The sequence below is a fragment of the Panicum hallii genome, chromosome 3, assembly GCF_002211085.1.
Source record: "Panicum hallii strain FIL2 chromosome 3, PHallii_v3.1, whole genome shotgun sequence".
NCBI lineage: Eukaryota > Viridiplantae > Streptophyta > Magnoliopsida > Poales > Poaceae > Panicum > Panicum hallii.
The window spans coordinates 7,137,643-7,149,842 of NC_038044.1; the positions used below are offsets into that span (position 1 = coordinate 7,137,643).

Sequence of the window (12,200 nt, forward strand, 5' to 3'; positions counted from 1 at the left end):
TTTTTAAAAAAAAATACTTTTATACATCGCGCGTGCTGCTATGATCGAGCCATCACATTGTCCGGCCATCCCTCCATTATTATTTTTTTCTTTTTTTGTCTGAGGACATAGAGCTCGTGCACGTGTCATGTTAGATGGGTGAAAAACGTTTTCACTTTTGAAAGGTTTCCTCGAGTCGAATAAGGCCCTATATCTCATCGCTTTTGTGCACCAGTACGTTAATTACTTGAGCAATTCTGTGAAAATAAGATTCCTACTATTGGAATTTCAAGCTAGGTGACATAAGTTTGTCCAGATCATTTTGATAGGTGAAACCACGAAGGGATGGTGAGGTGTGACTAGCGGTTCTAGCACACCTATATCCAGAAACGGACACAAAACTCACGGGTGGGTATGCCGATATGTTATATGACCTACGGTATTTCTCGTGTGGGTCGTATAATGAGTAGTCGCGCTCTCGATCGTTCATGCACCTTTGACTTTAGTATAGTCTTATGAAAGATTGAGCTCCTATTACATGATCTTTTTATTTATGCAAATGGATTGATCTATAGTATTCGTACCTTTTCTTTTTGAAACAGAGTGCAAACTCGTGGAATATCCCAAAGAGGTTTTGTCAGTGGATCCCAAGTCCAAAGTTATCCACAGGCGCCCCCAGTGGGCAGTTTCCTTGCAAGTGTTGAACAAGTGTCGGGAGATCCGTGTAGCTCGGTGTGAAACCGTGTATATATCGGATAGCCCGGGCGAGCGCATGGGTCGCCCTCGCCCCCCACCTCTCCTCCATGGCTCCATCCATCCATCCATCACTGAACGGCGACGCCTCCTCGGCTCCTGCTGCTGCCGTGGTAGGTGGCGCGTCGCTCTTCCTTAACTGCTCGCCCGCCTCCCTCCCTCCTCCCTCCTCCAAGCGACTGTTCGTGCTAGCTACTGCTCCCAGCGAGCCTCCCCGGCTCGCTATCCTCTTGCTCCGCTCGCCCGCGGGGAGGCCCCAGTAGTAGCAGCAGCGTGTGCTCCGTCCTGCTCCACCTGTCGCCGCCCTCGGTGCGCGTACGGCGCCTCGGATGTCAGTTCCTGCCGCGCGAGTTCTTTTCTCGATTCGAGCCACCCCCACCCGTGCATGGGTGCTGATGACGCCTGTGTGATTCTCGTCTGCAGGACCGGGCCGGGCGACGAGCTGGCCGAGCTGCTGTGGGACAACGGGCCGGCGCTGAGGAGGGCGCCGCCGCCGTTCCAGCCCTTCACCTGCAGCGCCGCCGGCAGCAGCAGGGCCCACGAGCTCAAGCGCCACGCCGCCGGCGGCATGGTCCCCGTCCCGCTCGGGATCCACGACGGCGGCGGGCTACCAGGCCTCCACGCCCACGGCGGCGGCGACGATGACGCCGTGCCGTGGCTGCATTGCCCAGTCGTCGTCGACGACGGCGACGCCGACACGGCGCCGCTGCCGCCGGAGTACTGCGCCGGCCTGCTGTCCGAGTACCAGGGGCTCCCCGCCGCGCCGCCCGCCTCCCACGGCGCGGCCGTCCCGGCCTCGCGCGCCGCGCCGCCGGAGGCCGCGGCCAAGCAGGCCCCGCCGCCGGGCTCCGCCAGCGGCGGAGGCGAGGGCGTCATGAACTTCACCTTCTTCTCGCGGCCCCTGCAGCGGCCGCAGGCGTCCGCCGCCGCGGCCGCAAGCATCCCCGTCGAGTCCACGGTCGTGCAGGCGGCGACGAACCGGCTGCGGGCCACCCCGCTGTTCTCCGAGCAGAGGATGGCGTGGCTGCAGCCGCCCAATGGGCCGCGCGCCACGGTGGCAGGGGCAGCTCCCGCTCCCGCTCCCGCTCCCGCTGCCCAGGCGCCTCTGCCCACAGATCACCACCTCCACGGAGAAGCCGCCACGGTGACTCAGCGCAGGTTGCAACCGGAGGCAAGGGCTCCCGGTGCGGCCGCGGCGACGGCGGTGGTGACCACCTCGTCGGTCTGCTCCGGCAACGGTGACCGGAGCCAACATCCCAAGAGGAGCAGCCACCAGGTCGCGGACTGCTCGGTCAGCCCGGACGAGGTAGCTAGCATGCCCGACCACCCATTGGACTCAACGTCGGCGGGCTTTCCTGAATTCCTGATCCCAGCGTCTCTCTGGCCGCAGGACCTCGACGACGAGGGCGGCGCGATAAGAAGGTCGGCGTCGCGGAGCAACAAGCGCAGCCGCACCGCCGAGGTGCACAACCTATCCGAGAGGGTACACGCTAGCACTGCTCGATGCACGACTCTGCCAATGCGCACATGCACGCCATTGCCGGTGTTCTCATAATGTGAAAAATTCAAAATTGCCCTGACCTTGCATTGCAGAGGAGACGGGACCGGATCAACCAGAAGATGCGCGCCCTGCAGGAGCTCATCCCCAACTGCAATAAGGCACGCATCACTGGCCTGATCCTGCCGCGACGGGATCCATCCAGCTGCTTCACTCATTGACACGTACGTGGCCACTCTTGCAGATCGACAAGGCGTCGATGCTGGAGGAGGCCATCGAGTACCTCAAGACCCTGCAGCTCCAGGTGCAGATGATGTCGATGGGGACGGGGCTGTGCGTGCCGCCGATGCTGCTGCCGGCGATGCAGGTGCCCGTGCCCCACCCCATGGCGCACTTCCCGCACCTCGGCATGGGGCTGGGGTTCGGCATGGGCGCCGCGGCGGCCTTCGACATGGCCCGCGTCGCCGGTGCGCACTTCCCGTGCCCGCCGATGGCAATGCCGCCGGGACCGATGTTCGGCGTGCCCGGGCAGGCGATGCCGTCGCCGGCCGCGGCAGCGTTCGCTCACATGGCCGCCAGTGGCACCGCGCCGCTCGAGCACATAGAAGCAGCAGCAGCTGCTCCTGCACGGGAAGAAGCAGAGCCCCCGCCAGCTCCCGTCGCCACACTCACACAGGTATAGCTGCAAGAACCAGCGCCCTGCGCTTCGGTCCCTGCGCTTCCTGCGTCAGGCTGATCAAAACGCCATTTTTATGTGCTCCTTACAGGGCGATCAGAAGCTGCAGCATCCGAAGCCGACGTGAAAGGCGACGACGAGGCGCTCCGCGTGCTGTTGCAGATCGCGTGCGTTGAGGCGGCACCCGGCCGCTCGCTATCGCCGTGCTGCTCTGAATTTGGCTGCTCCATCGTTCCCTGTCTGAACTCTGAAGAAGCGCATGCACATTGCACGCAGCAGGCCCGGGTCTGAACAAACATTTTTACCAGGCCTGCTAGAACGTCGTGTCTCGGCTGTAATTTGCTTGTAGATTGTAAGAGAGAACTCAGAAGAGGTACTCGTGGAACGTTTCACGCAAGGGATTAGTGATCAACTCAAAGAATCATGTGGAAATTTTGTGGTGTTTCATGAGCAAAAGCGTCGGCACCAGAAACATGTTGGCTGTCAAGAGAGAACTCTGAATGTTTCTGCTGCTGGGATTAGGGATTTGGAACGAAAGGCTGCTGGGCTTCCTGCTAAATTCTTCTGCAACGGTTACACCCGTGGCAACCACTCACGATCAAGTATTCAAGTGTGTGTATGGGCGCATGCATCATGCATGTGTTCGTTCGTGTCTCCATGAGCGCAGTACTACACCCAGCTTCCAGACGGCCAAATCTGAAGTTCTGAACGTTCCTGGTCTGGGATCACCTTGCGTGCCAACCACTCGCATCGCAAATCAACACCTTAGTCGGGTCAGGAACGGATAGATTTTTCGCCGGAGAGAGACAGGCGAGGTGAGAGCTATCAAGTGTGGGTATGGGATGGGCGCATAGACATACATCATGCGCGTATTCATTCGTGTCCCCATACATACACGGGATACGCCCTCCATCCGAATCCAACTCAGGCTGGGCGCTCGTGTTCATCTCAGCTCGTCGTGCTCGTGCATCTCTTCTCCTGGCTGTAAAGCGCAAGCGACACATGTACTACTGAAGCTGATCGACCTGTCTGTCGCGCCGGCCGGCTCCGGTATCATCGCTCCCTGCCCAAAACAGATCACCACACACACTAGAGCAGTAGAGCTAGCCTAGCGGCAGCAGCTGCTGCTGCTGCTGCTGCTGCAGCAGTACCTCTGTAACCCTGGGGCCTGAACAGTGAGTGTCCGAGTGATCTGTGCGAGGGGATAACGCGGGCACAGTGCCTGCTGTCGGGGGCGGATGCGGATTCAATTCCTGGCAACAATGCACCCACCGCCCTTTTTAAAGGGCTCTGCCTGCCGCCCCCAGCAGTCAGGCGCCGCTACTCTGACGGCATCCACGCCCCGTGTCCTGAAGCCACAGCCCACAGCAGCAGGTGGCAGGCCTCATCTATGGATGGCTTGGATGCAGGCAGCCGGCAGGAGCTCCGGCGTTCGGTCTCTCTTCTCTCCATAATGGTAGTCCAGGACACGCACAACGTGACACTGATACTGTGATTCTGTGAACTGTGAACATCTGATACATCCCCGGTCTTCGTTAGCAGTGCTACTAGCATCCGTAAGCAGGTAGGTAGCTTAGCTTAGCTATCATCGCCTTGCCGTCGTTTCAGAACGAAAAGGCCGCGTGTGCCTTTGGTCGCATCATCAGCAGAGATGTCGCGAGTCCGGGGAGCAACGCGCCAACGCAGATAGAGCCTGCATGTGCGACTTGCAGCGCAGTGACAGGGGCTCGCTGAAGAATGGCCAGAAAAGGAAACCTCACGTGCTGACTGACTTTCCCGGCGCGGAGGCAGAGGCAGTCAGAGCAGCATGTGCACATGATCATCCTCGTCCCGGAGCTGGATTGACAGCGCCATGGCCTCCCCGCCACCGTTTGAACATTGGCGTCGGCACCAGTGGAACCTGTGCAGCATGAGGTTTCTGACCGCGCATCATCACATCTCATCGCGAGAGGAAGGAACCAAACGCAAAAGCCCGCCGGCGACGGCGAGCGAGGTCTGGAGCTAGCGGATCACGTTCACATCGACGGAGCAGCGAGCGGGCCTCTTCCACTTCGGCCTCTCGCGCTGCAACCCGACGTTACGCTGCCACCTGCCAGCGGGCATCATACGCGCGCTCGCGGCAGGGGTGGCGCCGTGGTGGGTGCCTAGGGTTTTCGCTGCCAGCCTGCACGGCGGCCGGCGGCCTGGGTTCGGTCGGTGGCGGCGGTCGCCGTGGTGTTTCATTGGTGTGCGTGCGCTTGGGGACGGGCGGGGGCCGGGGGGTAGGCCGGTTTCTTTCTTGGGAATGCCACGAGCCCACCAACGGCCCACCAGTTCCTTCGGAACCGGGGCTATATTTCTTTTCAATTTCCATTCAAGAGTTTCTATCGTTTTCACGTCTTCTTTTAGACCTCGAAATATGAAATGGACAAAGTCCTTCTCTTAGAAACACATACTAGAAAAAGATAATGGTAGCCCTCCCGTTAGCTACTCCATTTTCATTTACGAATTTCATCGTTATAGAAATCCATGTCCTACCGAGATAGAATTTCGAACTTTGCTATCCTCTAACTTAATATCAAAGACTGATCTCTGTAGAGACTGATTCGTTCGGATTGATACCGGACCAACTCCGTTGCCGCCGCTTCCTGCTCGTCGCTGCTGGGCCGCTGAGTCAACGCTACTACACGCTGCCTGCTTTATTCGTGGCCGGCCCATCGTCCTCGCCTGCGCGAGCGTCTTGGGCTTTCTCCTTACTGCATCTCGGGTCCTCCCAGCCTAATAACGGCCCATGGGCTCCGACGCGCACACGCGCGAGCGATAGCGACGGACCGGCTCCCTTCGCTTCCGCAGTTCCGCCCGCTTCTTCCCCTCCTGCTCCGCGCAAACGAGACACGCGCACGCCCGCACGCGCACTCGTCACCGCCACCGCCACCGCCACCGCCGCGCCGCTGCAAAAAGCGAAGCGGGGAATGCGGCATCGACTCCGCGCCCCACCAGCCTCCCTCCCCCTCTACTCCTTCCCCCCGAGACTCGCCGGCGACCGGCTCGGCCTGAGCGAGCGATTGGTACGTGCTCTTCCTCCCTCCTCCCCACTTCCCCCCCTTCTCTGTGCGCGCGCGCGGTGTTGATTCATAGACGCCGTTTAGAAATTCGCAACTGGTGGTGGCGCGCAGCGTTGTTGGGGGCGGCCGTTTCGACCCGCCCCCCCGCCCACGCGGTTCCCCTGCCGGTGGCCGGTGTGAGACGAGTTCGCGTCGGCCGTTTTGAGTATTACGAAGACTTGCCGCCTCTTTGCAGGCACAGTGATTGCTTAGTATAGCATTTTTCTCCCTTGTGTATATGATTGCGGCTGATTGGATGGCCTAAACCAGCAAAGCGAAGATTCAATGGCTCTGTTTCAGCCTTTACCACTGATCTTATTTGAAATAGATCGCGCGATTAGAAGCTAGCTGATTTGATTATGAATATCCGTGTCTTTCTCTGAGCCAAATCTCTGAAGCCATACTGAGCCAACCAGATTTTACGGACGCTCACATTGTTTATAGTTGTGGATGCGCGATATCTGCTTCATCAGAACATCTCCTGAATGAATTTATTTATTAGGTCCAATGTCCAACTATAAACTACTAAACTACTAATTTTGTTCAGGATTGGTGTGACCTTGCATTTCAATTTTCATTAGCTGAAAACCCTCACTAGAAGGCTGTGCAAGCCTGTGGTCTCTCTTTTTTTTTTTTGCCAATATGCAGTTGCTTCCATTCTCTGTATTCAACCTCGATGGAAATGGATTTAACCTACAAAGCACAAACACACCATTTGCCAACTGCAAGTGCTGCTTATTTTTTGTTTTATTATGAGTTCAGTGTACAGAATGGGAATGTGTTGTTTTGTTTATAAACTTGTTGCGCTATTTTTACCTCAATACAGACTTATTGGACTGTGATGTGTTTTAAAATGCATGAGAGGGTGGATACCACCAGATCGTATGCCGCGGAAAGCTCAATATATGTGGATACACCCACTAACCTTCTGATCATCTGAATTGGTAATTTAATCTAGAAATCAGATACATAATCTGTTAATATTATTTTTCATGTGACGCTCCTTTTTGGGATTATAATTTAGAAGCTTTTGTACTTCGTTTGATATGATAGCATATCTATCAATAGCATATCTATCAATTGTACAGTTAAGTCATTGAGAATCTTCATATTTTCCTATGCCTGTTTCTTGCATATCATTGGCAGTCTGGCTTCATTGAAGGCACTTCCAACTGTTTTATCTGCTTCCTTTTCTCTTAATTCTGTCTTATGGCTTTAGTCATTCCTTTTGATTTACTGGACCTAACTCAAATTCAGTGGCAGGAACACAAATTTCCCTTTTTAATAAGATGGATTTAGCTCTTCGAGTTCTGTGCTCTCCCTCTTCCTGGTTATTATTGTGATTCCTGTGACCATGGTAACAACTTAATTGTTGTGGGCTCCAAAAGTACTTATACACTATGGAGAGGTTGCTACTTACATAGTTGCTGATTTTCCAGGTAGTTGTTGAAAGGTTACCAGAATACAAAGATGTCTACGAGCTTTGACATCTGTTGCCTGTTGACACATATGTGCGGGTGTGTGGCCACAGTTCAGCAATTGATGGAACTATTTATAGTCACATCTCATGCATATGGCCTGTCTCTAAAGGTGTAAAGGACTAATGGTGGCTGTTTTGAGTGTTAAGGGTAATGGAATTTAACTTGACAGCTGCAAACCCAACAATGGAGTACTTTCTTGGTTACAAAGGCTTTCCAAGTATGCTTTCATATGTTTATCATCATGCTGATGTCATATGGAGGCAAGAACCTTTCAGCACGTTATCAAGCAGGACTATATCTTATGCCTTGTCTTTCTGGTTTGCTGCTACCTGTATAACATTTTATTTCCTTCTAAAAAAGGTTCTCTTATGATTTTGCATTGGTTGCTTTGCCTAATGTTCACATTTTCAGCAAACTAAATCAGTTTTATCCAAATGAGTATTTTATTTAAGAAAAATTGATCCTGGTTGTTATGGATTGTGTCAGATGGAATCACTGAACTATTACTTTTATATATTCGTTATTCCATTGGACCACTAAATACGCTAACCTATGATACCCTAGGTTCTTACCCTTAATTTATGTGGTTTGATTAATTTTTTGATACTGTTCCTCTTTTCTGTTGTCTTCCACTCACTAATGATGATGTTAGGTGGATGCCAATGTACTACTGTTGGCAGAGCTGAGACTGCATATTAAAATATAAACTATATGTCTTTTTCATCTGGAAGAGCACTGTCGCTCCTCCTTTGCTATTTTCATGTCTTGCTATTTCTACTTCTCTTTCATACTCACAAAGATACATCCAATACTGCAGCTCATGCGTCCGAGCAGACACAGGATATAAACAAAGATAACTAAAGTGCATATGCCCATAAGTTGAAACATCATGGTACGTATTCAAGCTATCACTTGTATAATGTATCATTTGTTCTTTAGAATTTAGAGACAGAAAATAGTTTTTTTTCTTATTAGCCAACTTGTAGATTTCATAGCTGTTGGGCTTCTCTAATTGCTTTTTTAGTGCTAATGGTCCTTATCAGCATTATTGGTCTCATTGCATTTGTGAAAAATCCAAGGACCAGTCACTTTATGCCAGCTTTTTCACGCACATGGTCATGTTCCATTAGTTGTACGGCATAAATGATAGTTGTTAAGTTCTAAAGCTAATTTCTTTTCTCCAGAACTAAATTGGGCTAGCTTTATTTTGGAATAGAGCAATGCAGAAAATAAACTCATTTTGATATTGGTTCGAGTTTGAACTAGTCACAAGGAAAGGAACCCACCAGAGAGGCCAAGCCAAATCAGTTAACATTCCAGCTGGACATGATCCTGAAATTGTACATCACTAGGATCAACACCATCTAAATCCTTCTTTTTTGTTAATTAACTCAGTTGCTTGATTTGTAGCTGTACCCTTTCTAAACTAATTCACTATGTTCAAAACTATATGGAGCAGCCATATGAAAGCTGTATCATCATATTTGGAGTTAAAAATAATTTTGTACTACTGTTATTTAATATACCCTAATATAAGGTTACGGACTGTAATTGTCAAAGTCCCATCCTAGAGATCTTCAGTAGTCAATAACTTTTCTTCATATATTACCCAATCATGGCTATTAGGGATGCAAGTTATATTTATTTTGGGCCATTGGGTCGACCCAAAAACTTAATAAAATGAACTAGGATGGCATGCCATCGTAATTATTTAGTTGACCCATAAAACACCATTGGGTACCCACTTGCATCCCTAATGGCTATGTCACATAAACAATGATATGCACACTGAATGGAGCATAAGTTGAGTCTCACCACACTGAGGCTTCATATATTACCCAATCTACACGGTAGGTAATTCATGAGTAGTTGTATCCTTTTCTTTCCTGAATCTGTTTACTTCCTCTTGAGGTTGATTGCCTCTTTGGACCCTATCAAATCAACCAATCCTTTTCGATTCCTGTATTCAAGTAGAAAGCGATCAAGTAGCTTGGGTTCTCCACACAGAAAAGTTTACGACAGAAACAGGAAAGGGAAAGGGGAAGAAAAATAGCTCTCAGGTCAATATTCCATATTTCTTCCTTTACAAATATACAACTGCCGTTTGTCGGCAACTTCTCAAAAGTAGAAATGAAATACAACATTCAATAATTAATTTGCATGGACGTGCATGGCAATGGTTGAAAAGTTTGGGACTACTTGCATGGTTTATGAGAGCTACCGACACATGCAGTTTTGCCCATGCCTGTCTATATTTATTTAATAAACAGAGAGTGAACAAAACTCAAATGTCCAAAAGTTGAGTTGTCTTGTACAGAAGAAAAAAAAAAATCAATTTTGAAGAGAAAGAAAAGGAGACTCTAGAACATACTTTTCTATGTATTCCGCTGCCACTCCTAAGGCCAGGACTGTCCTTTCGATGATACTGCAGGATCTTCGACGGAGGAACAGCTGTGGTGGATGGTTTCTGTATCAACTTACATACATGTCTATGTAAGCAGCTCAGCATAGTTCTGCTCACTAATCTGTGAAAATTATAAGTTTCTTCTTCTGCTGGTCTGCTCTGTTCGATATGGTGGAACATAATGCCTAGATATTCTCAAAAGATAGTTGCATTCTTTGCATGTCCTTGTCATATATGTCTGGTGCTGCCTGCAGCTGTTGCTGTGGCTGCTGATTCTGGTACCAAGAAGCACATATCCCGTCCATGTTGAATTGGCTCTCTGCCTTGATCACGTCATCATAGAGTGATTGGCTCTGGTTCTGCATGGCTATGGTCGTCTCGGCAAAGGTTCCATGGAGCAAGTCAGGCCACTTAAGTTCCTCTCCTAAGTGAGCTCTTGTATCCTTTTCTTGTCCGATATCTGTCCATGGGAACACACTGTTCTCCAGAATTGAGCTTGTGCTCTGCGGTTCAAATCCCAAACTGTTGCTTCCTCTGCTCCCAGTACTGTTACTGCTGCTAGGATTTGTACCATCCCAGTAAAATGAATCTACGGAGGCACTTCCAATGCCAGTGCCTCCATGTTGAGGATTGTCTGGTGGGAGATTCAACCCCATAGATGTTGAGAGGGCTGATGGTGAAACTGGTGGCATCACAGTGGAAATTGTGCTGCAGTTGAAGTCATTCTGGTTGAACCAGAGTGAGTTCATACTTGCACCATCACCACTGCCACTCTCACTGCTGTAGCCTAATGGCTGTTGGAAAGGGAAGTACAGCGTTTGGCCTGATGAGCGGCAGGTTGATGGGCTCTCGTGTCCAGCAGTAAGCTGGTCCAGAAATAACTCCTTTGGTGGCACCTTAGGGCGTGCCAAGTTTGGAGTTTCAGGGTGATTCTTGTCATACACTGGCAGCAGCATTGATGATTGAGCCGTCTCGCTGAGGAGGTGGCTCAAGTTCCCCAGAGCACCAGTGCTTGACGGGTTGATGTCGCTGGACCCTGAGGTCCTCTCAGTGCTGATGGTGGGAGCTGCACCGCTGCGATCAGCCTCTGCCAGCGGCTTATGGGTGTTGGGATCAATGCCTTTCTGCCTCAGCTTCTTCTTGATGCATGAATTCCATAGATTCTTGATCTCGTTGTCAGTCCTTCCAGGCAGCTGTGCTGCAATTTGAGACCACCTTCTCGTAGAAAAAGAAAAGGGCTGATATCAGCTAAATTACCAACTGTTGCTTTGCAGATATGCAGTCCTGAATTATGATACTACTTCTCAGGCTTAAATTTACCTGTTCCCAAGGACAGCATGCAGCTCAATGATGAGGTCTTCTTCCTCTTGAGAGAATGCCCCTCTCTTGAGGTCTGGCCTCAGATAGTTTATCCACCTCAGCCTGCAACTCTTTCCGCACCTTTGGAGCCCTGCAACAATTTGTCAGCTAGATTTTAGATAATTGGACTGCCTTAGAGATATTTCATTGACAAGTGAAGGAAAAGTTTGAAGTGGTAAATGGAAGGAGTGAAATGCAGAGGAAGAAAAGGAAAGAATTGAGAGTTGATAATTGAAAGGACCAAGTGAAGAAGAATTCATTATACATACCTGCGAGTTTGGGAACAGAACTCCAGCAGCCATGGCCATGCTTTGTTATGTGATTCATGAGCTTCTCATCCTCCTCAGGAGACCAGAGCCCCTTTCTCAACTTCTGCTTGTAGCAGCAAGAATGCCTCCCCATCTCAGCGCAATGCAGAACCTGTGAGCTCCGAATTCGCGGAGCTGACAGGTCTGTGGATGTATACAGCCTCCAATTATGCACAGCCAACACCACCTCCGGTAGCACGAAGCTTCTTCAAGGATTGATGATGGCTGAAGGGGTGGGAAATGCAGAGGGTGTAGTGACTTATATACCGATGAATGATTGGGCTGCAGCTGAGACCAGAATTGAGCAACTGTATGGTTGCAGATAGGAGATTTCAGTGGAAAGCAAGGAAAGGTTAGGGGCACTCCTCTCCTTTTCTTTGCAGGACAGCCCTTTAGCACCTTCTTTTAAAGGTGGTGGTGGAGGTGGTTGTGGGAGGGGAGGTTTAGCCTTCCCCTCGGTTTCTTCCTGCGCTGCGTGGGCGTCTGTCTCGTCATCTCCTAAGAATCTATGTCTGGTGCCAAAACCGGTGGGGTAGCCACCTCCACCGATATTTTAATTGTCGTGACCTTTGTTCAACTGTTACTGTTAGTTCTCTCCCCATTTCCTTTCATCCCAAATCGCATGCCTGTTGCCTAGTGTATCTCTTCGGGCTCAAGGC

The 12,200-nt window shown here is 50.8% G+C and overlaps 1 protein-coding gene and 1 pseudogene across 1 annotated transcript; one reads left to right on the forward strand and one right to left on the reverse strand.

Annotated features, from left to right (window-relative positions):
* The first annotated feature begins 755 nt into the window (after positions 1 to 755).
* LOC112884077 (transcription factor APG-like) lies at positions 756 to 3,465 on the forward strand. Its single transcript, XM_025949395.1, has 6 exons — positions 756 to 1,063; positions 1,156 to 2,038; positions 2,123 to 2,215; positions 2,326 to 2,391; positions 2,475 to 2,906; positions 2,998 to 3,465. Coding segments are annotated over exons 1-6 (1,512 nt in total). The 5' UTR covers positions 756 to 1,061; the 3' UTR covers positions 3,034 to 3,465.
* A 6,055-nt stretch (positions 3,466 to 9,520) lies between these two features.
* LOC112887080 lies at positions 9,521 to 11,976 on the reverse strand (annotated as a pseudogene).
* Positions 11,977 to 12,200: the final 224 nt, after the last annotated feature.